Below are 24601 nucleotides of genomic sequence, written 5' to 3'. Positions count from 1 at the left end.
TGCCCATACCCAGCAAAGTGCCTGGACACGGAAGGGGCGCAATAAACAGTGCGGTGAAGGGAGAAGAGGAGGAAAGAAGCCAGCCAGGAAAGGGAGTGCCCTCTTGCCTGCGCCAGGTCTGAGGCCAAAGTCATTGAAACAAACAATGCTGGGCGGTTGGAACACAGCTGCCCTTGAGCCAAATCATAACAGGTCTGGCCTGTACGCCTGTTATGTTTGATCTGTGCAGTGGTGACTTTTAAAAACCCAAGCTAAGCCCTGGCTGGTGTGGCTCAGAGGACTGAATGCCAGCCTGCAAACCAAACAGTCGCTTGTTCGATTCCCAGTCAGAGCACATGCCTGTGTTGCAGGACAGGTTCCCCAAAGTGCTGGGCTCAAAAGAGGCAGCCACGCATCAATGTTTCTCTCCCTCTCCTTCTCTCTCCCTTCCCCTCTGTCTGAAAACAAGTAAATTAGCCCTGGCTGGTGTAACTCGGTGGACTGAGTACCAGCCTGCAAACCAAAGGGTCACCGGTATTGATTCCCAGTCAGGGCACATGCCTGGGTTGCAGGCCAGGTCCCCAGTCTGCCAGGGCATATGACAGGCAACCACATATTAACGTTTCTCTCCCTCTTTCCCCCTCGCTTCCCCTCTCTCTAAAAATAAATAAAAATTGTTTAATAAAATTAAAATTAAAAAATTAATTAAAAAACAAAAAACCTGAGCCAACATTTTAAATAAGTTTCACAGAGACCAGAAGACCTGGCGGAAAGCCCTCTCACACTCGCACACGCCTGGGGCTGCCCAGAGAGCCCGGCGGGCGCAGAGGGGCCAGGGAGCAGCACGTGCTCTCTGGTCCCTGAAGCCCCACAAAGACAAACAACGGCAACCTCAGTGACACTGGGGGATAACTTCTATCACCAGGCAGACCCCCAGGTTTGGGGAGGAGAGGCCTCTGCTCCTTACAGACCAACACCGCAGGGCCACAGTGAGGGGCCCCTCGGGGACACGCACTCCCCCCCCACCCATGCAGCGATCCTCTGGGCGTGTCCCAGAGAGTGGGTGGAACCTGGGGCGTCGCTGAGTTTTTACTTAATGGCAGGCTCTGCTCCGTGCTCTCAATACATCCTCCCATTTAATCTGTCAACCTGCCTACGGGATGGTGTGGTGCAACGCAAGAAAATACTTGTTTTTTGACCCTGATCCCTGCCACAAAGCTACTAAAATGCTTTCCATTTCCTGTGTGATGGAATGTCTTATGTGATCCACAAGGGACCCCTTTCTCCCCAGAGTTGATGCTTCTGAGGCGACTTCGGCAGGGATCACAGAAAGACCATGTGATTGGAGGGGTTAACTTTTAGCCCCACCCACTAACCTGGAGGCAGGGTTAACAACTGAGCTCTGTAAAAACTCTTCAAGGCTGGTGCCCAGAGAGGGTGTGGAACTCCACACCCCCCCCTTATCTGGCCCCATTCATCTCTTCCACTGGGCTCTTCCTAAGTTGTGTCCTTCATAATAAACTGGTGTCAGTAGGTAAATGTGTCCCTGGTTCCATGAGTCACTCCAGCAAAGTCTCAAACCTGCAGAAGGGGTGGTGGGGACTGGATTTACGGCCAGCCTGCAGGAAGCACTGCAGACCCGGCTTTGTGCCTGGTGTCTGAGAAGGGGGCAGTCTCTCCAGACAGAGCCCTTGCACTCGTGGGATGTGATGCTGACCCCAGGTAGCGAGTGTCAGAAGTGCATGGAATTGCTGGACACCCAGCTTGTGTCTGCAGAATCAGTGAATTGGTTACTGGTGTTGGAAACACCTCAGATGTGGGGTCTGTTGAGACAACTTCTATTTTAACAAAGATGGTTGCCATGGTGAGTAGTCACACCTCAACTGGGTCTTGCACAACAAAGATCTGAACGGGGAGTGGACATCAGTGGGAATGGGAGCCCAGAATGCTGGCCCTGTGACGCTGCTTCCAGGTATGACGAGAGGTGAATCTTCCTGTCTCCCCCTGGGGTGGGGGTGGGGCTGGGGAATAAATGCCTCCCCCGCCTGTGCCTGTCACTGGGACGGCTAAATCATGCGGGGCAGAGGCACCTCAGGAACAGGCGTTCTGACAGCGCATGCTGGGCAGTCCAGGGGCAGGCTGTCAAAGGCACATACAGTGCCCCCCAGACCTTCCAGAACCATCTCTCCAGCCCACAGCCACAGAGGAGGGGTGGGTCTGAGCTGCCACGTTGGAACCACAAGCCCCTGGCTGTCTCCCTGAACCAAGGCTGGACCGACTCCTGAGCTGAGCTGAAGTCCCTTTGAGAATGTCAGAAAACTGGTGAACAGAGAGGACTGTGGTCTCTGGAATTAGAAAGCCACCTAGACTGAGGGCCAGGGCTGCCAGCTGAGGCCACGTGTGCTGATGACCGAGCCGAGAGAAACCGGAGGATGGAGGTGGAGCTCAGCGGAGCTCAGAGACCAGGTGGCCAGAGAGCCACGGGGCAGCGCTGGTTCCTGTCCTTACGCCCCATCGAATACCCCCATTCCTTCTAATAAAACCACCTCCAGTGTGTTTCTGTTTCTTAAAAGCAAAAGTTCCAAATGCAGAGAGAGGTGGAGGAGGGAGGTGGAAGGGTTTGGGAGGGAGAAGGGATGGTGTCGGAGCCGTGGAAGGACGGGGCAGGGAGAACCTGAGCAAGAGCTGAGGGAGTGGCAAGCAGACACACCGGGAAGACTGAGGGGGCCAGGAGGGGAGAGACGCTGGGAGGAGAGGAGAGTGGGGGTCCGGGGAGAGCGCGACGGTGAGGCCGAGCCAGGGAGATGGGGTGGGGGGAGGGGGAGAGAGTCGGCGCGGGGCGGAGAGGAAAGGGCCCGGGAGCGCTGGCGGAACCGTACCTGTTGGAGACTGCTGCTCCAGACGCAGTGCTGCCAGCCCCCATCTGCACCCTTGGAGTCCAGACAGGAGGTGCAGTTGGGCAGGAGGTGACAGGAAGTGGGGCAGGGCAGTGGGGGCGATGATTCCACAGGCATCGGGGACACGTTCAGCAGAGAGTGGCTGAAACACGTCCAGTCGTAGGTGGGCTGCACGGACAGGATGCGCCGGGTCTCCCCTAGGGTCGGGGCACAGTGATCAACCCCGGTCCATGCCCCCTGCCCCCATCTCCCTGAGACCCAGGAGTCCTGACCCCCAAACCGCCCTCTCAGGGACCAAGCCTCGGTGCACACCTGTTCTCTTGAACTGACGCGTCCACATGCACTTGCCCTCTTTGGTGCACTGCTCGCAGTCGGCAGCCCCGCAGGCAGCCTCTGAGCAGTTTCCTGCCCAGAACACCTCCCGCTGATTGATCCGACAGTCGTTCTCCGAGGTGCAGGACCCGTTGCGCCCGATGCAGGCACCCTCGGGACAGTTGGTGCACCACTTACAGCGGGGGGCAGATGCCTGCTGGGGGGGGACAGCCTCCATGGGTTCTCAGGGTCTCCAGCATCCCTCTGGGCACAGCTCCTCCCACCCAATCCCAGCTGAAGAGCACAGTGGTCCCCAAGCCGCCCCCCCACCTCACTCCACTCACCTCTCCATCCCCAGGCTGCAGGGTCCTCGGATGGCGGGCCAGGCACTCACTGCAGGTGCGGAGTCGCCGACATTCCTCAGGAGAGCGAGGCATTGGGGAGCAGAGGGAAGGCCCACAGCCCAGCCTGGGGAGGCAGGCGGCCTCGGTGCATCATGCCCAGCCAGGCCCCATTCTTCCTCCGCCCGTCCCTACCTTCCTGGTGCCTCCTGAACATCGTCCTGTAGCCCCCGTGAGTGCCCCACGCTGCACTCAGGACAGGACTCACAAAGCTGCTCCTGCTCCAGCCCACTTGCTACGGTCCCACGTCTACCTGCCGCCCGGGCCAGAGACACTACACCATCCCTCACATCCTCCTGCCCCTCTGCCACCAAGGCTTCTTCTGCCTCCTGAGTTCCTCTGGCCGTCCCCCCTGCCCACCTCTGCAGCCCCGTATTCAGTTCAGGCCTCTTTCCCTCACCCCGGCCTTCTGTCTAGTCTCTACCTGCAGCCTTTCCCCCTTCAAAACAGCCTCCAGGGCTCCTTCTGCCCAGAGCTGCCCCTGCTGCCCCCCACACAAACCCTCGTGGGCTCCCTGTCACTCACAGTGGAGGTCCACAATCCTTTACCCAAACTCCTTGGAGGCAACGTGCTTCAGAACTTTTAGAAAAGCAGCGCACGTGCCGACTGTTACATAACACCCTGTGGAGGCTGGGAGAGCGCCCCGTAAAGCCAGCCCTTTTAATATTTCTGCAGTGAAGGCCGTGGCACACTTCATCGGGCACATAAAACCCAGTCTGTGCTAAACCCACACCAGCACTTTCAGCTTCCTGAGACGTCAGCTTCCAGAACCACAGGGGAGGGGTCTGTGGACCCGAGCGAGGGCCAGCGCTTCAGCCAAGCACCGGAAGTCCTTAAAGAGCCAACTTACCCAACTACCCAGTCTCATTTCCCCAAGACTCAGGGGGTATTTCAAATATGCCAGGCACAGCCCCACTCTGAACCTTCGCTGGTGTCCAGTCCCCCAGTCATTTAGAGCCCAGTGCAGACCCAGCTCCTCCGGGAAGCATTCTGGGATGGCTCTCCAGCCCATACACAAGGCTTCACCCTCAGGGCCCCCAGCCAGCCCTGACGGTGCCCATTTCCCCACAGGAGCTGATATCCCAGCCTGGCCTAGCACAGAAGCCCCTTCAGAGACCACCCGTACCACCCTCCCCTGAGCTGTCAGTCACCACGGTTACCTGTGGGCCTGGTCCCCAGACCAGCAGGCGCCATGGCACCAGGTGCAGGCCCCAGACTGGTTGCAAGCTTCAGGCGAGGGCAGCAGACGACAGGGGTCTGGGGGCAGACTCAAGGCCAGCAGGCGACCCAGGGCCACTCCCCCAAAGCCCCCTGAAATATACAGCCGGCTGCCCACCGCCGCCACAGCGTGGGCCACGGACTCCTCCATGGGGGGCCCTACAGAGGCCTGGCCTGGAGAAAGACAGCAGTGATCAGGAGGAAAACTGGCAGGACCCTGGGGAAGAGACCTACACTAAGAACACCTGTCGGAGAGGGGCACTGAGCAAGCAGTGAGACAGTCTGAGGAGAGACAGACACAGCAGGACAGGGAGACACAGGGAAAGCCAGACAGGGCCGGGGAACCGGACAGACAGACAGACAGACAGCGAAACGAGAGAGGGAGAGAGACACGTAGAGGAAAGAGAGTGAAATTACAATTGGGGATAAATGTTGCAGTACAGCCCTAAAAGTTGTTTCTTTTCTTCTTGTAACTCAAGTGCCCGGAAGGACGGAAGCTCTCACTGCCAGGTACCCTTTTCAAAGAGGCACACGTGTCAAGGAAGCTTGTCTGGGATGGACACACTGTAGCCGCAGGACCAGGCCGCTGCCTCCCCGGCTGGGGCTTTGTTTTACAGAACTTGGTTGACTTCAGCCTCTGACCATTTGGGCTACTTGTTTTCTCTTCCCACCCTTTAAATTCCTGCTCTTATATTTTAAATTCACCCATAACGAGTGAGCCAGAGAAACCCTAGGCCTCTACCATGGATCCCAATAAAAGCGGCAAAATAAAATTTTCTAAGGGAAAAAAAGGAAGGAGGGTGTCCCCCTGGGTGTTTAGGGGACAGGAGCTGTGCTGGAGACTCTGAGGGGCACCAAGTAACTCCCAGTGGGAGGGAGCGTCGGGACAGGGGCTCCCAGGGGCAGCAAAGGACTTACGGGTGAGGTCAGGCAGGAGCCAGCTGTTGCAGTTGACCTGGTAGAGCAGCACCTCACTGCTGAACTCTTCAGTGTCTGAGCGCCCCCCCAGGACCACCATGGTGTCCCCCAGCAGGGCGGAGGCGTGGAAAAGTCGGGGGAGGGGCTGTTGGGGAGACAGGTGGCAGAACGGCCCATCAGAGCCCGCAGCCCTCTGCTCCCTCTCCCCGCCCACTGGCCACCCCAGTCCCCTGACCTGAGCCCCGCCAGCCTACCCCATCCAAACCTGCCTCAGACCTCACTTCCCTCCTCCAGGAAAACGCCCTCATTCCTCAGCAGCCCCAGAACCATCCTCCTTTCCTGAACTCCCACATCCTATGCTACTTCCAGCATCCTGGCCCAGACTCCTGGAGATGCACCCCACGAATCTGTGTAATCTCGCCTGCTGGGCTGGGGATGCCTGGGGTGAGGCCTGGGTGTCTTACTTCCTCCTCCCTCACAGTCCAGACCCAGGAAGGGCTTGGAAATTGCGATGGACAGAAAACGCAATTGTCCCTGACCAGCAGATCCAGGGTGACATGTTCTCCCACACACCCACTGGTGTCCTTTGGCCTTGAAGGCAGGAAGTGTTAAGGAGCCTCAGTCCTGATGGGGAGGCCAGGAAGGGGCGGGCCTGCCAGGGCTGCACCAAGAGTGGGACTGAGCTGGGGCAGAACCCCAGCCTCTGAACTCCTGGTCTAGGAGTCTCTCCTCCGAGCCGGGGATGGCAGATGGGGAGACATGGGATGCCGCCGCCCAGCTCACGGGACTGGGAAGGAGGGGGAGTAGGAGTCCAGGGCTGAGCTAGTGCCTGGATCATTGGGATGGGGAGGCCCCTTCCCTCCCACCCTTTACAGCCATCTGTCTAGACCTCCTTTCCTGACCTTTGGCCCCTGAGAAGGGGCCAGCAGGCTCCAGGTGCGGTCAGGACAGTGCAGGGAGTAAAGCTCAGAGGACGGAGCCGCCTGCTCCACGTGGAAGCGGAAACCCCCAAATATGTAGAGGGAGTCCGTGGCCTCGTGGTACACGGCAGAATGACCATAGAGACCTGGCCGGGGTTGGGGGAAGGGTGAGAACAGAGATTGGCCGAGGCCTGGGGATCAGGCAGACAGCACCCCCCCGCCCCGCTGCCTTCCTGAGTTCCCCTTCTCATGACCACAACGCCTCCCCAGGCCCTGAGGCCACAGACTTAGGAGACCCTCTCAACCCTCCCTCTCCCTTGAGTTAAAAGGAGAACCATCAGAGTCTGGGAAAGAGGAGAGGGAGACTGGGGTGGCCAGAATATCCTGGGGAGAGTGACCCAAGAATGCAGGAGACACAGAGACAGGAGAACACCTGGGGGACAGAGACCTAGGCCCTGGGGGAGGGAGATGCTGGGCAGGAAGAGGGCAGCTTACCGTGGAGTCAAGGGGAGGGGTGTTAAATAGAGACACTGAACTTCTCATTCTCGAGACGGTACCCTGAGAATCTTGGTAGGGGTCAGCAGGAAGACAGGAGATAACAAGATATGAAGTTGGGGGGTGGGCGGTGACCACAGAGTATGGAAGTGGACAGAGAGCCTACACAAAGCCCCGGATGGCCAGGAGGTCAAAGGCCCCGTGCTCTCCTGTCCCTAGCCCCACCTGTGGGGGGCGTCCCGCTCTGAGCGCCGGACATCCAGGTGCCAGTTGCCAGCTGGTACTCAAAAAGCTGCTGGTTGAAGCCATTCTCAGGGGAGTAGCCGCCCACCAGGAGCAGAGACAGGCCTCGGCGGGCAGTGAGGGTGTGGCCAGCGACAGCAGGCAGTTCCGCAGTCTGAGGGGTCTGAGGGTCAGAGGGCATAGGTCACAGGAGGCCAGAAGTCAGGGGTCATCTTGAGGGTAGAAGAGACTCAGAACTCCCCACACTCTTCCTAAACCCCTAAGGGGACAGTGAGCTGCCCGGGGCTGGTCAGACTGCAGGCCCTCCGACCAGCCCTGCTCCCAGCAGGTGTGCAGTAGACCTCTGGTCATTTCCACCTCCCAGTGTCGCTTCTTCAGTTAAGAGCAGCCTGTGTTCCCTTGGGAAGCCCTTGCCCCTCTGCCCTTGCTCTGGCTGCAGAGGGCTGACTACCTGCTCTACAGGCTGTATCCCAGCCTGTTCGACCATGGCATCATATCCCCCTGGCCAGAACAGAGTGTGACCCAGGGTGGCCAATGAGATTCAATTCTGGGACTTCCGCTGTAGCCCAGGGAGTAAGCCATGTCCTCTGGGGACGAAGTGGTAGGAGCTCCCTGGTCTGGTCACCTGGCCAGAGCCCGGTTATGGGGCCCGAGGGTGGGGAGAGATGCTCACCTTCTCCTGCCGCCACTGCAGGGTGGTCAGGTTGAGGACCCAGAAGTCTCGGGCAATGCCCCCAGCCGTGAGCCCTCCAAGAAGGTACATGGCACCACGGCCAGAGGGCACATAGGCAGCTGCATGGAAGGAGCGGGGTGCGGGGCCTGGGCCCCCGTCCTCAGCTCCTGCCAGCATCTGGGTCCACCGCCACTCACTCACTGAGTACCTGGGACCAAAATGCAAAAAAGCAGCCTCACTGTCCAGTCATCCTAGTATCCCAGCAACCCGAGTGACCCACACCCTCCTCAGTGGGTATCCCAGCATCCTAGCATCCTGTGGGGTGACCCTCCGAAGACAGTCACCTTACCGTCCCCCAGGGTGGCACCACCCACTTAAATAAGTGTCCACCCCTGAGGTGAGCCTCCTATGACAAGTTTCACAGTGTCCTTTGGAGGTGTCCTTTTTATGCACCCCTGAGAGGACTCTTGGGTGACAGACACCCAGCATCCCCTGAGGTGAACTTCTCTCATTCAAGTATCCCACCTCCCCAGGGCAGTTCTCACCTGTACAGGTTTCCCAGCAGCCCCTGGGGAAGGCCCAGGCCCCCAAACATCCACAAAGTGGCATCAGGTCCCTCCACCATGGTATGCCCCAGGCGGTGCAGGAAACGGCTAGCAGTGTCCTAAGGGTGGGGGTGAGGACACCAGGGGTCAGGCTAGGGTCACGACGAAGTGTCAGGCTGAGTACAGGGTCTGGGGGTAGTCCCAGGAGTGGAGGAGGGACAAGGATCCAGGCTGTGGGACACCTCTCCAGACACTAGCCCGCCACAACTCACAGCTGAAAGGCGGCTGTCCATGAGGGTCTCCCAGACCAGCTGCCCACCGTCCAGCTTCGTGGCACAGTTGGGGCCCCCGAAGCCCTCGGCACAGATGCACACACCCAGGCTCTGGGGGACGGCAGGAGGATGCTCAGCAGGAGGCCTGAGCACCACCCCACCCCACCTGGCTCACGGCGTCCCGTCCCTCCCGTACCTGGTTGCAGGTCCCTGCCCCGGTGTGGGCATTGCAGTTTTCAGGACATACAGCCATGCGGCAGTGTGGGCCAACCCAGCCCTGGGGACAGCGGCAGAGTCCAGCACCGGTGGCCCCGTCCTGGGGCACACACTCCTGGGGAACAGGACAGCTCCCAGGGCCCCCTGACCCACAGCGGGCGGAGGCCACTGAAGCATTGAAGCCCCAGGACGAGGAGCCATTGGCCTCCCAGTGCAGCACGAGCAGCCCTGTTGGGAGAGAGGGGCAGAAGCAGGTAGCAGAGCAGAGTCCAGACACTACTCCACCCCCAGGTTTTGTGAAAAACCAGTGTCATTAGTCAGGGAAGCAAGGCACTCGATCATCTATAATCACTGCTAATCACTGCACACCCTCTCCCTTGCCCAGCCCATCAAATTCCAATGGGTTTTTCTTTTTCCCCACTGGTTTTGAAGCCTAACTACCTCTCACGCTCACTCACTGCTGGCCACTTCCTCGGTAGTCTAGCCTGGCCACCAGCGCCATCCCCCACTGGTCTTCCTGGCTCCCGCACACTCTGCCCTTCACAGCGTCCCATGTGATCCTTCAAAAACGCGAACCTGATCCTGTCACTCACAAGCTCCAAACCTTCCACGGCTTGTTACTGTTCTGTAAAACCCAGTTTCCTTAGAAAGAGTTCCAGGGTGGGAGGGTGGGGATTAATGATATGTTAAAAAGTCTCAATAAAGTTATATGGAGAGAAAAGGGGCCTTGCAAGCTTTCTGACCTCGTCACCTCCCCCTCTCAGGCTCTCTGGCTCCTGCTTCTCAGGGCCTGACCACCTGCAGATCTTCCGCCTGGAGGAGTCTCCCTTGCCAACACTGCCCCCTGGAGGCCTTAAGTGAAACTGCTCCTCTGCACAGAAGCCCTCAGGTACTACCCAGATATGCCAGGCTCTCTCTTCCATTTCCTTTTATCCCTCACTATTCTGAGTACACTTTGTTCAATGTCGCACACTCACATGCTGAATCCATGAAGGTGGAGCCTGTACTGCACCCCTAGCATCTAGACAGGCCCAGCTCACCGCAGGTGGGCAGTAAACACTTGGTGAGTGGAAGGGAACCAGGGCCCAATCGGTTCTATGCTCACTGCGAGGGCTCTGCAGGGGCTAACTGCAGCCCCGCCTCTCTCCCCCAGCCTTGGAGCAGCAACTGCTATGGGCAACAAATTATTTCTAGTGCATCGTCATCAACATCAGCTGGGTTTCACAGCCCTGCGGATGAGTCCCAGTTGTGGGGCTGTGCCCCCAATCCTGACAGTCAGCCAAAAGCCCTGAGGACATAATCAGCCCTGGTAGAGAACCCCAGCCTGAGGAGACACTCAGAGGCCCTCACACCGGCTCCTCTGTGTATCCCAAAGACATGTCCCTCTTGGCCTTTCTCTCCAGAGGAGGCCCACTAATATTCTATTTGCCTCTCAGCTGAAGAAACTGAGACCCAGAGGTGGCAAGGGATTGCCTCGCCTAGCAAGTCAGTGGCAGGGCTGGGCTGGGTCTTAAGCCCACCTTGGTCAGCAAGCTGCAGGGGAGCAAGGGATACACAGCCCAGGACAGAGGTCCCATCTCCCCAGTCCCCGTACCAGACAGGGCCTGCACGGTGAGGGGCCTGTCCCTCCGCTGGCCGCAGAAGGCAGCAATGAGGCTACGGTCCGACTGCACCACACCGGTGTCCAGGAAGCGTGGGAAGCCATCAAAGACCAGCACGTAGCTCAGCTGGAGGAGTGCAGAGTTGAGGGTTAGGGGACGCTGAGGATGATGAAGAGGGGTGCTCAGAGTCTGGGAGGAGGAGTTCAAGAGCATGGGCTGTTTGCACCTCCTGGGCAGATGGTCAAACTGTGGTCTAGAGGCCACCAGTCCCCCTCCTGCATTGACAGCAGACGTGGCTAATCAATCAGGTACTCTCACCTGGAGCCTCTTTCTCAATACACAGCTCCTGGAAGCCACTGCCGTTAGTCAGAGCTGACACATAGAATAAATGTTTGCCATGCCTGGGCTGAGGAAGGGGAGTTCGAGGATCTGGGGATTGGAGACTTGGAGTCCGGGTAACAGTAGGTGATCTGGCAAATGGGAGGGTCTGTGGTCTTAGAAATGAAGGGCTGGGGTCGCAGGAACAGAGTTTGGGGTTTGAAGGATGAAAACATGGGAACGTTGGGGGCAGGGTCTGAGTCAGACTGGGAAGGGAGGTGCTGTCTGAACCCTAGAACCCTCGGAGCTCACCGTGCATGGGGTGCTGCTGTCAGGGGAGAAGGTGAGGGTGAGTGGCGGACACTGGGTCCCCGGAGCACAGGGCTGCAGCACCTCGGTGGCCGAGACAACCCACACACAATACAACAGGTCTGGCTCGGCTCTTGCTGCCCCACCCTCTGGAGGCAGCAGCCCGCCAACCCTGCGTGAGCCCAGTGCCACTGAGGACACGTTGGTGAGGAAGGTGCGACCCCCACACTCTAGGAAGCAGGAGCCACCGGCCCTGGGAGACAGAGGAAAGCCAGTGTCAGACCAGTCCCGCCTCATCCCACATCGCCCGGACCCCTACCCCACCTGCCTGGCCCCTGGCTCACCGGGGGTCCCCATAGTAGCCAGGGGAGCAGAGCTGGCAGTGGGCACCCTCAGTGTGGTCCTGGCAGAAGCAGAGCCCGCTGAGGTTGTCACAGTGGCCGAGGCGAGGGTCCCCGTGCTCATTGCACTGGCACGGTCGGCAGCCGCCCGAGCCCGTGGCATTGCCAAAGCTGCCGGGCCGGCACCGCTCACAGTGCTCCCCCCAGGTCCAGTCTGTGAAAGCCCCAGCAGGCAGGATGCAGAGTCAGGGGCGAGGGTGGGAAGGGGCCTGCCCAGCTGGCTCAGCTAACCCCTGACCTCACCTGGCTGCTTCAAAGGAAGGTAACCAGGGCCGACCTGGGAGACTAACAAGGCCCAAGAGTGGGGACTGAGGCCCCGCCAAAGAGGTGGGTACCACTGAAGCCTGTCCGGGGTCAGGAGCAAGCAATGGGGCAGGGGGACCCAGGGCCAGGTGAGGGGCCACTGAAGCCCATGCAGAGAACAGGAAACTGGAACCCCAAGGAAGCTCCCTCGAGGCCAGTCCAGGGGCGTCTGGGAGGAGGGCTGCTCACCCTGGCACTCATCACAGAAGCCAGGCCCTCGTTTGCGGCAGTGGCTGTGGAAGTTGCAACCACAGTCTCGGGAGCAGCGGGGAGCAGGGGGTCCCGGAGCAGGCGTGGGTGGGGGCAGATCAGACGTCCAGCCCAGGTCGCACACGCAGGTGAAGTCAGGGGGGCCACTGCACACACCGTGGCCGCAGTCCTCCAGGCACCTGAGGGGCCATGGCAGGGGTGGGGGAAGGGCTGGGCAGGCCCAGACTCCCCAAGGCATCCCTCTACCCCGCTCTGCTCCATCATCTCCATGGCAACACCATTGCAAGCTACTGCCCACTGGTCCAGGACTACATGGGTGGCCCTGTCTCCAAGGTAACCCCATCGCACGTGGTTACTTCTGTCTCTATAGTAACCATATATCACCACTAGTGATCTGTTCTCTATGAAAACCCCTTTTCAACTTGGTCCTCCTCCATCTCCATGGCAACTCTGAAGACTATGGCCCACAGTCTATGGGTAACCCGTCTCCACAGTAACTGGCATTACGCTGGGGACCCTATCACTGTAATGAGGACCTAGTCTGCAAGGTAGAACCTGCGGCTCAATGCAGGTGCTGGTCCATGGGAAGGGTTCCCCCACCCAGATCACTTCCTCCCTCCATTGCCACATGTCCCAGCCCGGGGCAATGTCTCCATGGAAACCCAGTCCCACTCACGTGCGGTTGCAGTATGTGATACCATCTCCCTGGTAGCCCCGCTGGCAGTGACATTCGTAGCTGAGGGGCGTGTTCAAGCAGGTGGCCCGAACGTGGCACCGTGCCAGGCCCAGGCGACACTCATCCACGTCAGGACAGCGGGCATACGCCCAGCGGGCAGGGAGGGCCACGGGCAGCCCCAGGCCCTCCCCCACCCAAAGGGAGCAGTTACCCCCACCCAGGGGCCCAGAGAAGTCCCCCTGGAGGCACCTGGTGGGGGGGGATTGAAGAAAGTGGCGGAGTGGGAAGAGATGACAAAGATGCAAGAAACAGAAACAGCGACGGGGAGAGAGGAGGCCAATCAGAGAGAAAAGTAAACATGGGGAGAGAAACCGGAGAAGAAATACAAGTGGTGGCGAGAAACCAAGAGAAGTCAGACATGAGTGATTTTGACAGACAGGAGACACAGGGATACAGTGAAAGGGAGTGACAAGGAGACAGAACCAGAAAGTCAAGAATACAGACACAGAACGAAAGATGAGAGAAAAGAGTGGAGAGAAATGAGGGAAAAGGGAAGAGGAGAAAACAGACAACGGTCAGGAAAAGGCAGAGAAACGGCACAGCTGTTAGACCGGGGGCCGAGGAGAGCCGCCCGCCCCACACCCCGCCCTCCCCCTGCCCCTCCTCCCCGGCCTCACCGCCCCAGCGTGGGGTTGTCCTCGTTGCCGCACCAGCCACACTCATGGCTCTGCAGACACTCGTGGCAGGTCAGGAAGCGGTCGCAGCTCCGGCACCGTGGCTCTGAGTGCACGCTGCAGAGCGACAGTGAGGGGGGTGTCCGAGCCCAGCCCCCCGCCTGCCTCCGCCTTCCCCTCTGTGAGCCCCGCCACCCAGCCATCACCCCGACCGCACCTGTCGTCCCAGCCTCGGCAGCCCCCATACGGGTACCGGGCCAGGTAGGCGGCAAACAGAAAGCAGGTGTGGGTGGACTGGCACCAGGCGCACTGGCTTGAGTTGGCCAGGCAGTCCTCACAGGTCAGGCGCCTGGGGGTGAGGAGTAGGGTCGGGGTCACGCCACGGCTGGTCTGTACACCCCCCACGCCTGCTCCCGGGGCCAGAGGGGCTCACTCGCTGCAGAGCGGGGGACACTCCTCCAGGCTCTTCAGGGCACCACGACCGCGGCCCCGCCGGCTACACGCCGCATCCCCTTTGCGGTTGGTGCTCTGATGCCACTCACAGAAGGGGTCCTGGGGGTCACAGAAGACCCCAGCTTAGCCCTGTCCCTTGGGCTCCCAGTGTCCTGCCTCCCACACCTGCTCCACCCCCGAGACCACCCCTCTGAGCCCCCTCCCTCCCCAACCGCCTGCCTCTCAAGACTCCCTTTCAGCCAACAACATCCATGGCGTCTGCCTGCCCAGCACCTGCTCCCTTTTGGGCACTAGCGCCCCTCTGTAAGGTCAAGGTGGGGTTGGTTCAATCCCGGCCTCCTTGACTGGTCCTAGAGCTCGCATGAGACCCAACCAGAGCGAGTAAAATGCTCTCCTGGAACGTCTGTTGACGTGGAGGGTGAGTGGGGTGGGGGGGACAGCAAGGTGCTTTCTCTCCACTTGGCTGAGTGGGGAACGAAAGTCTGGAGCCTGTGGCTCCCTCGCCACCCGCAGGCGTTGACCCTCCAGGAGAGCACAGTGTGAACTGCCGGGCATCTCAGGCCTGAACACCTGCTCTGGGGCCCTGCAGCCTGAGCCCACGAATGCTCCTCTGGTGAAGAGGCTTCAGGTTGGGTTTTCCGGCCCCCATGACAGGGAGAGTCCCAAGTGCCAGCCCTCCCCTGTGCTCCCCACTGAGCTCTTGCCTGCAGATCGAAGATGACGGCTCCAGCTCTCTCCCCCTGCAGCCGCCCATGGGGCCCCTCCCACACCCCCGGATGCTTTGGCTGCCTCCAACTTGAAAGCGCCCCTCTGGGGCCTGGCAGGCACCTGGGTGCAGGCGTGGCAGTCGCGATGCTCCTCACAGAGGGGGCAGAGGGCAGGCACCAGCACCAGCAGGGACCCGTTGGCCCCACTGTCCCCGCAGTGGGCCCCACTCTGGCGCAGGTGGCAGGTGGCGCTGGTCAGGCACCAGCCACAGCCCTGGTCGGCCAGGCAGCCCAGGCAAGAGGAGTAGGAGGCGCAGGCCGCTGAGCGGTAGGGTTCCAGGAAGAAGAAGGAGATCTCCTGAGGGAGGGGCACGGGAGGTCAGGGGTCTGTGCCCCAGCTTGGGGGTCAGGGGTAGAGGTTTGGGTCAGAGTTTGGAGCCAAAGGCTTCAGTGTTTAGAGACAAGGTTGAGAACTCAGGCACACAGGCACACACAAGGTCAGGATTTAGGCCATCAGCAGACAAAAACGGGACCAGAGTTTGAAACAATCTAAAGATCAGAGGTCAAAGTATGAAGGGCAGAAGTCAGAGACAGTGGGGTCAGGGCAGGGCAGGGGTTGGAGTAGCAGGTCAGAGTCTGAGGGTCAGACCCTGGGGTGTGGAGGGTGCAAGGGCTAGTCCCGAGTTCAAAAGCCCAGGTTCGTTGCCAGGGGTTCGGAAAGCCCAGGGCCCCTGGGGCCCGGGGCCGAGTACTCACACTGCCCCCAGGCACGCCGGTCCGGTCCCACAGCAGCGTGAGCTCGCTGTGCCCAGGGCCTGCCGAGCCGTTGAGCTGGCCCCGCACCTCCACCGCATACTTATGGCTCCGGCCAGGCAGCGGGAAGAGGCGGGCGGCCCCCGGGCGCTGCAGCCGCCTCGTCTCTTTCTCCTGCTGAGCCACCCAGCGCCCCACCTCCTCCTAGGGTGGGGTGAGGACAGACAGGGGCCTCAGGACCGGCCACAGCCCCCAGCCCCAGAAACCTCTGAGCACTTCAGACCCACCTAGCAGCCTCCTCCTCCTGGGAAAAAGAGGGGCACGGCTCCCTGGTCTCTGAGAACCTCCAAGTGTCCCCAAAGCCACCAGTGACCCTCCTCCTCCTCAGGGGAATCTGACTTGCTCAGACAGACCTCCCCCGCCAAAGTGTGTCCACGGAACACGCCAGGGCTCTCCCTCCACTGAGGACACATCTCCCAGCTCTGGTTCCTCCCCGTCCCCCTGCACCACACACCCCCGCCCCCTGGACTGGCCGTGAACCGCCCTCTGAGTGCCCCAGGCTCCCTCACCATGTTCTCTGTGTCGGGGCCACGGGCCATCTGGGCCAGGACGCGTAGGCGCTGGGCCCGGGCCCACACGGCCACGTCCTCGGCCCCTGGCCCGCCAGGCCCTCCCGGAAGCAGCGGGTGGATGAAGCCACGGTAGACCAGGGACACGTCGGTCTCTGGGCTGGGTGTCAGGGTGATGGTTGTGCTGCGGACGATCAGGACCTGTGCCGGCCGGGGACGGGTGTGCGTGAGAGCTCCGCGTGGCCTGTGGTCCGCACCCCTCAGGCCACAGCAGAGCCAGAAACAACCAGGCAGCTCCACCTCCTTCCTATTTCCCGGAATGAAAGACGCCCTGGCTGGTGTGGCTCAGTGGGTTGAGTGTGGGCTGCAAACCAAAGGGTTGCCACTTCGATTCCCGGTCAGGGCACATGCCTGGGTTGTGGGCCAGGTCCCTAGTGGGGGGCTGCGTGAGGGGCAACCACACACTGAGGTTTCTCTCCCTCTCTTTCTCCCTCCCCTCCCCTCTCTCTAAAAATAAATAAATAAAATCTTTAGGAAAAGAAAAAAAAAAAGAAAGCCTGAGGCCAGGGGAGGGGAGGCTGTTCACCCGGGGCCACTCTGGGAGAAGAGTCAGGGCACCAAGTCAGAAAGCAAAGGACAGGGTCTGGGCCCGGCTCATCGCCACCCCTCATGAAACATCAAGATCCTCTTCCCAAACGGCCCACCTTTCCACCTGGGCCCTCAGGAGTCCCGACCAAAAAATGAAACAGTATCACTTCACTACGGGGTTTGGGAAACCTCCGGGTTAGCAAACGCACCCATGTGCCGAGGGTGTCGCACCCCCACCCCTCGGGGACAGAAGCCCGGGTGCTCAGAGCCCGGGACCACACCCTACGCACCATATCCTCCGTTATACAGCAACCAACTACGTAAGGTTCTTTTTTAAAGGAGATCCCAGATACACCATTCAAAGTCATGGACATATGACGTGATCTATTGCTCGTATGTGTTTCTGTAATTGCAAATGAATGGAATGGCCCGGTGCTCATCGAGGGAGACATTTCCTCAGTTCTCTGGTGGGAAGACTGCCGGGGTGTTAAGACGAAAAGGAAGTAGTAATATAGTGTGGGTGCTAAACCACTTTTTTTACAAGAAAGAAACATGATTGAAAGTCACTTTTACTTGTATTGGAATAAGTAGACTCTGGGAGGAGATAAAAGAAATCTGAACAGGTCTCGGGGGGAAGTAGGGTGGCCTTGAGTTGGGGGTGTGGGCGCCACCTGCCCACACTGCGGAGGTGGGGAGTGGGTCGACGGGAGAGACATGCGTGATGTTCACAGCAGCACTATTCACACCAGCAAAACCGTGGAAACAACCCACTTGCTTATCTGCTGACGAATGGGTATGGCATGGCCAGGCAACGGAAGATTACTCAGCCATGAAAAGGAACGGCGTTTTGATACACGCAACACACGAATGAGCCTCAGAACCATCATGCTCAGTGAAAGAAGCCAGCCATATTGTATGATTCCCTTTATATGATACGTCTACAGCTGGCAAATCCAGAGACAGAAAGCAGATGAGGGGTGGCCAGATGCCAGGAGAGGGGGGACTGGAGGGACTACTTCATGGTAACTTCTGAGGTGACAAGAATGTGCTGACCCTAGATCACAGGTGGCACACACCAGGCCCGCAGGCCCCCCACCGTGTTTCATCCGGCGGCAGCACCGAGCTCTGGCTTAACTATTAAGGAGTAGTTACATTTACACAGTCCTAAAATTACATTGGGCCCTTTGAAGGCAACCGCGAGGCTGATGTGGCCCCTGTGAAAATGAGTTTGACGCCCTGCCTCAGATAGTGATGACAGCTGCACAATAACGTGAGTTCTAAATGTCACTAATGGTAAATGTTATGTTATGTGTGTTTTACGTGACTTTTCAAAATGTTTTTAACTCAATAAGGAAAATCAGACCCTTGAATGTAAAGACCTACAGAGTAAACATGAGAGTGAAAAAGATCCATTTGGAAAACTACAACCCGAGGACCAGCCCTTCAACACTCGCATTGGGCCCCGCCCCCAGCTCCCCACCTTGTCGGGCTGGGAGGCATTGGGCGGCTGCTGGAAGGTGAGCAGGTGCAGGCCAGGCAGGAAGCTCTGGGTGACGCAGGCCTCCAGGGAAGTGACGAAGACAGGTGTGGGCCCCCACCAGCCCACGGTGCCCGAGATCTGCTCTCCTCGGCAGCGGGACTGCTCTGTGAGGACAGGAGGGTGGAGGTGGGGTCAGTGTGGGGTGCAGCGCCGTCTCGTCCCCGCCCACACTGCCGCGCTGGTCACTCACCGGGCAGAGGGAGGCAGCTCTCATTGTGCACGCACCAGCCCAGGGCACCGGGCCCCCGGGGAGGAGCTGCCAGGCTGCTGAAGGCCAGGCAGGCCTGACAGTCGCCCAGGAGACGCCCCAGGCCCAGGCAGCTGGCAGCTGGACACTGCAGGGAAGGAAGGGAACAGGGGTCAGTGTGTGCACTGGGGCTTAAGGGATCTGGAAAGGGCTGCGAATTCAGGAAATTAGGGGTAGAAGGGGTCAGGAAATTGGAGAAGAGCATTGAAAGCCAATTTGAATGAGGAAAAGGTCAAAAGGCAGGGCCCGGGGATGTGGGTACAGATGAGTTGAAAAGGGTCTGGGAGAGGGTCAAAGTTCAAGGGGTCAGCAGTCAGGAATCAGGGATGCTGATCTTGGATGTGAAAACAAGTCTCCCCGGTGTGCAGGGAAATCCTTCTCCACTTGGTTTCAGCAGAGGGAGACACTGAGGGCTGGTCTCTGTGCTAGGGGGCAGGGCCAGGACAGTCACTCACAGCCCCCGAGGGGGTACCAGGAGGCAGTGCGGCTTGGCAGGCCCCCTGACACCAACTGCATTCAGGGTCTCGAGAGCAAACACTGTGGTCCGTGTACATGGAACAGTAGTCCAAGTGGTACTGCAGAGAGATGGGGGCGGACACGGGGGCTCCTCACACAGGAGCCTGCTTCCCACATTCCCACTCACACTGATCATCCTAGGGAACCCCGAGTGCTCCCCAAGGACCCCATCTAATCCTCTTCCAGTGCCAGGGACCACACTGCTCCTTTGCCCTCCACCCCAGGGACCTCCATTCCTCCTCCCCTGAACCTGGGAACCAACGTCTCTCCTCTCATGGCCCTGAGGACTCCCCGAGAACCCCAACTTGCTCCCTCATCTGTGGGAACCACACCACCCTCTCCCCATCACCTCAATACTCACATCTAGAGCACGCGTCTGGAACACAAAGGGAGGAACCTTGTAGGCCATCAGGTCCCCACGGGGCCGGCCACTGTACCCACCAGCCACCAACAGGACGCTGCCACCGAGCACAGCTGCCACATGTGAGTACCGACCACTCGGAGGCACTGCTCGGCCTAGAAGAATACAGACCCCTAGGGCACGGGGCCCCCAAACTCCCTACCACCTTCATGGCTCCCCTGCTGAGACTACCACCTCTGGCTCTCCCAAGCCTCAGCCCAGACTCCTGGATCCTGCTTAAACCCTCCTGCCCACGGAAGCCCCCGGGCCAGCCTGGCCCTGCACCGGCTCCAGTCCTTTCTCTCCTGGGAATCCCACAGCCCCAGCCAAGCTACCATTCAGACCATGATCTTTGGTTCAGAAAAACTTGGGTTTAAATCCTGGGTTTAACATTTACTGGGGTTCAAATCATGGGTCGACTACTAACCAGCTGTGTAGCGCTGGGCAAGAGACCCAACATCTCTGAGTCTGGGTCCCCTCCTCTATGAATGGAACCGTCACCCTGCCCTTGGGGAGCTGCCTGGCTCTCACCTGTTTTTGTCTGCCTGGCATTAGCCTCCCTTCTGGTGACAGCCTCTGATTTTCCCCTAGAAAACCACTTTCTCCCTCTCCCAGGCCACAAGGCGCAAGCCACGCCAACCCTACCTCTGGCAGAAGCAGGGCTTTAGCCCAGGCCTATCAGTGTCAGTGACTAGTTCAGGGATGTAACTCAAGTCCTACAGTCCTTGGGAAAGAAGAACATGCTCTTCCCTCTGGGCATTTGAAAGGGTGGAATATCACCCCAGAACCTCTGGCGACCACCTACAAAAGGCAAGCCTGACAGAGACTGAAGTAAACCCAGCCAAGAACTGGAGAGCGATATGGCTAACACCGTCCTGTGAGCACCTGGATCCAGCCCAGCCGGAACTCACTCAAATTAGCCAAGAAATTCTCCCTTTTGCTTAAGCTAGTTGGGCTGGATTTCTACCACTTAAAACCAAGAGTCCTGCCCCGGCTAGTGTGGCTCAGGGGATTGAGCACCAGCCTGCGAACCAAAAGGTTACAGGTTCAATTCCCTGTCGGGACCCAAGCCTAGTCTGTGGGCCAGGTCCCCAGCTGGGGGCACTCGAGAGGCAAATGACTGATGTATCTCACGCATGACTATTTCTCTCCTGCTCGTCCTCCCTCCCTTGCCCTCTCTCTACAAATGAATGAATAAAACAAAAAACAAGAGTCCTGACCAATAGGAAGGTGGCCAGTGATTGGCGACTCCCCCACCCTCTCACTGAACCTGAATGCTCCGTAAGCACATGGGACTCGGCCCAGGGAATCACAGGCCACAGAGGAGGAAGAGGCCTCCAGGAACCTCATACTCTCGCCTGCCCAGTCCAGAGGGTCCCAAAGGAGGGACAGGGACAGGGACAGGCAGAGGAGTCCTGGACTGGAGAGTTCAAAGGTCAGGCCCAGGCTTTATTCCTGATGGGCTGGTGAGAACAGAGAGGCCTCTGGGAAGTCCTAGTCCCCTGAACGGTGTGTCCGCTTTGTGCATACAAATGTTTTCCTGAGAGGGGGCCTGTGGCTTTCTTCTGATTCCTAAAGCAGCCTCTGACCTAAGGAGCTGGAAAGGTTCTCCACGCCCGGGGCCGGTGGGGCTGTCGTTGCTGTCAGAAAGACGCCGCGTGGAGCCCTTCACCAGGCTGTCCTCAGTCTTCAAGCATGATCTCAGTTTATTCTCACAACAGCCCAGTGGCTTAAGTGTTACCATCATCCCCATTTTACAGATGGGGAAGTCGAGGCACCGAAATTAGATGACGGCTTTTGCACAGAGAGTTCTTTGGAGCCAGCAATCCTGGTTTTGCCACTTGCCCACACGGTGTGACTTCGAAAAAGTCATCTCTTCGTGGGCATTTCCCCTGGGCAGCTAGAAACTGGCGAACCTGAACTGGAGCCTAGATCTGATGCTGCTGTAACTACCTCCCATCTCCATGGCAACGATGCCCTAGTCCTGGGTGCAGCATGGGCTCGCCTCCCGAGATAGCTCCAACAGGAGGGCTGGCTCACCCTGACGAGGACTAAGGTGCCTCCAGATTCACTGCTGGGGGGGAGTATGACCATCAGGAGCCCCGCAGGCAGTCAGAGGGGCCACTCACCCTCAGGGGTTCCTGGAGGCGCAAGCTCAGCCCCCGACACCCACTGGTGGCAGCCCAGGTGGTAGAAGAAGATGCCGTCTTCATAGCACTTCTCCTCCTGGTAATGGGTGTGCACATTGCCCCCTGGGAAAGGAAGAAAGGGGCACAGCTAGCAAGGCTGGGGGAGGTGGGGCCGCCCACGCAAGGAGCCTCAGCTCAGGGTTGGATGGACCCCTGGCCGGCAGGCAGGCAGGGAGCCTCCTCACCATAGACCACCATGTAGTTGCCCAGGACACTGGCCGTGTGGAAGGCCCGCTCCCGCGGGCCCTGGAGCCCATCCCGGGCCTTCAGGGTGGTCCACACGCGCCGATCCACATGGAACAGCTCCGTGGAGTTCACCCGCACGGAGAACCTACGGAGGAGGCAGAGCAATGGCTCAGGGCAGGGAGGCCTCTGGCTGTTAAGAGCTGTGTGCTCACTCGGGGCTGAGACCGGCTGGGACAGGGCTTATGTCCCCTCAGAACTAGAAGCTCCTGTGGCAGGACCCAGGGTGGGCTCCTACCTGGGTACCCTGCATAACCCAGCTAGGGCTGGACACCAAGCAGGGGCTGGTGCAATGGACAGACGGTGGAAGTGGGGGGGGGGGCAGCAAGGGACCAGGAAATCGAGGGGGAGACCAGGTGCGAGACGGAACGAGAGCGCGACTGAATGAGGGAAGGGGCCCGCCAGCGGGCGAAGACCACGAATGGTGCAGAGCAGAGGCTGTGGGGCAGGCAGGCCGCTCACCGGGCAGTGGAGGGCCGGTGTCCACCGTGGACCAGCAGAGCTCGGGATGGGGCGTGGAACACCATGGAGTGGCCGGCGGCGGCAGGGGGCCGCCCGCCCGCTGGAGTCACCTGCTCCCACCAGCCCCCACCGGTGCGGCCGAGGCGGAAACGGAAGAGGCCGGAGGAGAAGAGGCCGTGCCGGGTGCGGCCCCCAGACACGTAAAGCCAGATGTCGTCCACTAAGGCAGCCGCGTGACCTGCCAGGCCTGGGGGCCCCGAGGAGCTAGAAGCCGGCGGTGCCAGTTGCTCCCAGTGGCCCCCGCCCAGCGGGCTAAAGGCCCACACGTCGCTAGTGAGGGAGCCGTCGGCCAGCTCGCCACCCATCAGCACCAGGGAGCCGGCCCAGGCCACGGCCACGTGAGAGTGACGGGCAGCCTGTGAGGAAGAGACCAGGAGACAGAGATGGAGAGGAAAACAGACGGTGACACAGAGAATGACAGGGAGGGCCAGACGCAGACTCAGAGACAGAGAAAGACAGAAACACAGAAAGGAAGACAGGCAGACAGAAGGTGAGACAAAGACAGATACGCACGGAGAGAAGAGAGACAGACCCAGAAAGACGGACACGCGTAAGAGGAGACGGAGAAACAGAGTAAGGAAGGTGGTATCAGGGAGACGGAAGTAGGAGAAATGACAGAAACAGAGACACAATCCAGACACGAGGAGACACGGGGATCCCAGAGTCAGAGATGAAAACAGGGAGATGGACCGAGGGACAGGCAAGAGACACACAGAAAGATAAGTTGCAGAAAGGCATATGAAGGAAGACAAAAGGAAATCTGAGCCCTGGCTGGTGTGGTTCAGTGGATTGAGCACCAACCTGCAAACCAGAGGGTCACCAGTTCCATTCCCAGTCAGGGCACATGCCTGGGTTGTGGGCCAGGTCCCCAGTAGGGGGCGTGTGAGAGGCAACCACACACTGATGTTTCTCTCCCTCTCTTTCTTCCTCCCTTCCCCTCTCTCTAAAAGTAAATAAATAAATCTTTTTAAAAAGAAAAGGAAACCTGAGACAGCAGAAATGAAAGGGTACTGTTCCTCTCTCAAGTTGCAGGCTGGGGCGACTACGGGGTAAAGGGGTGGCTCTGAGGGGCCCTTGCTGGGACTGACAAAGTGGGCAGGTGCCTCCAGGCAGGGCAGAGGCGGGGTCCATACCGGGGCAGGACTCAGGTCCCAGCGCTCCCAGGCGTTGGCAGAGAAGTTATACAGCACGAGGTCACCCAAGGCACTGTTGAGGTCCTGGCCTGTGGAAGGCGGGTGGTCTCCAGCCCTGGCCACAGGCTGCCAGGCCTCGGGGCTGCAGGCGGACACCCCATCTACTCACCCCCGAAAACGGCCAGCAGTCCTGGTGGGGCCAGGAAGGCACCGGCGGCCCCAACGCGGGCGGAGAAGGCAGGGTCCCCGGCACTCACGTTGTGCCACCAGCCGGCCCCCTGGTTCTCCCGCAGGTGCAGGTCACATGCACGTCCCAAGAAGCCAGACTCACATCGGCACGGTCCTAGGGGCTGGGGGGAAGGGACACAGGCAGGGGACGGAGCCAGAGAAAGAGACAGGGAGATGGGGAAGAGAGACAGAGCCAGAGTGAGACACACAGGGCGGAAAGGGAGGGGAGAGAGATGAATGGGGAAAATAAATAAATAAATAAATAAATAAATGGTGACAGAGAGGCAAAAAGAGAGATGGAAATAGGAAGGAAACAAACCAATAGACAGAGGAAGAAAGCGACACAGAAACACAACCAGGGGAGGCAGAGAGGTGGTAGAGGCAAGAAGACAGACCAAGAAAAAAAAAGAAAAAGGCCCAGAGAGAAAAATGAGGATAGACAGAAAACAGATGGGCAAAGATGGTGAGGCCCACGATGGGGAGGCCCGTGTCGGCCTGAGCTGGGAGAGCTCGGGTCTGGGGAGGTCAGGGCAGGGAGGGCGCTAGGTGTGATGCAGTCCCAAAGACCCACACGCATGCCTTAGGGCCAAAGACAGTGGCAGTCAAAGTCAAAGTCATGGCTCAGGGCCCAAGGCCAGACGGAGTGGCTGAGTGGGTGGGTGGAGTCAGGACTGGCGAGAGGAAGCAGTGTGGGTTCACAGGTGAGCGGTGCCTTGTGGACGAGAACAGCAGTGGACTCAGGCAGGGGAGGGGCCCCAGGCAGAGGTGGGGTGGGGCTGCAGTCACAGGTGGGGCGGCACCTGGAATGCGAGGGCAGGACTGTGGATGAGAGCAGGGGCGCTGGTGGGGGGTCAGTGCCATGGCAGAGGGTGGGGTGTCAGGCGGAGTCAGACAAGGGCAGAGTCAGATCCAGAAGATGGGAGCAGCAAGTG

The 24601-nt window shown here is 59.3% G+C and overlaps 1 protein-coding gene across 2 annotated transcripts in view; it reads right to left on the bottom strand.

Moving 5' to 3' along the window:
- MEGF8 (multiple EGF like domains 8) overlaps positions 1–24601 on the bottom strand; it is a 42104-nt gene that overhangs the window by 9491 nt on the left and 8012 nt on the right. Inside the window, exons 4-34 of one of the 2 annotated variants that reach the window (XM_037160000.2) lie at positions 23611–23791; positions 23442–23530; positions 22249–22664; positions 21729–21874; positions 21484–21606; positions 19316–19470; positions 18894–19013; positions 18382–18526; positions 18132–18295; positions 16064–16264; positions 15498–15698; positions 14863–15099; positions 14015–14133; positions 13799–13930; positions 13585–13698; positions 12908–13156; positions 12211–12410; positions 11662–11872; positions 11321–11570; positions 10684–10816; positions 9070–9317; positions 8874–8984; positions 8602–8720; positions 8057–8264; positions 7366–7546; positions 6628–6791; positions 5726–5870; positions 4750–4981; positions 3533–3656; positions 3189–3405; positions 2859–3073 (exon numbers count right to left, since the gene is read on the bottom strand). In XM_037160000.2, coding sequence (XP_037015895.2) covers positions 2859–3073; positions 3189–3405; positions 3533–3656; positions 4750–4981; positions 5726–5870; positions 6628–6791; positions 7366–7546; positions 8057–8264; positions 8602–8720; positions 8874–8984; positions 9070–9317; positions 10684–10816; positions 11321–11570; positions 11662–11872; positions 12211–12410; positions 12908–13156; positions 13585–13698; positions 13799–13930; positions 14015–14133; positions 14863–15099; positions 15498–15698; positions 16064–16264; positions 18132–18295; positions 18382–18526; positions 18894–19013; positions 19316–19470; positions 21484–21606; positions 21729–21874; positions 22249–22664; positions 23442–23530; positions 23611–23791 — 5550 coding nt within the window. The remainder of the gene's footprint in view (positions 1–2858; positions 3074–3188; positions 3406–3532; positions 3657–4749; positions 4982–5725; positions 5871–6627; positions 6792–7365; positions 7547–8056; positions 8265–8601; positions 8721–8873; positions 8985–9069; positions 9318–10683; positions 10817–11320; positions 11571–11661; positions 11873–12210; positions 12411–12907; positions 13157–13584; positions 13699–13798; positions 13931–14014; positions 14134–14862; positions 15100–15497; positions 15699–16063; positions 16265–18131; positions 18296–18381; positions 18527–18893; positions 19014–19315; positions 19471–21483; positions 21607–21728; positions 21875–22248; positions 22665–23441; positions 23531–23610; positions 23792–24601) is intronic. The other variant, XM_037160001.2, reaches the window with a different exon arrangement.

The sequence above is a fragment of the Artibeus jamaicensis genome, unplaced genomic scaffold, assembly GCF_021234435.1.
Source record: "Artibeus jamaicensis isolate MK-2021 breed Jamaican fruit bat unplaced genomic scaffold, CSHL_Jam_final scaffold_36, whole genome shotgun sequence".
NCBI classification, from domain to species: Eukaryota; Metazoa; Chordata; class Mammalia; order Chiroptera; family Phyllostomidae; genus Artibeus; species Artibeus jamaicensis.
Note: the sequence above shows the minus strand (reverse complement) of the source record. Positions and strands in the feature narration are given on the sequence as shown.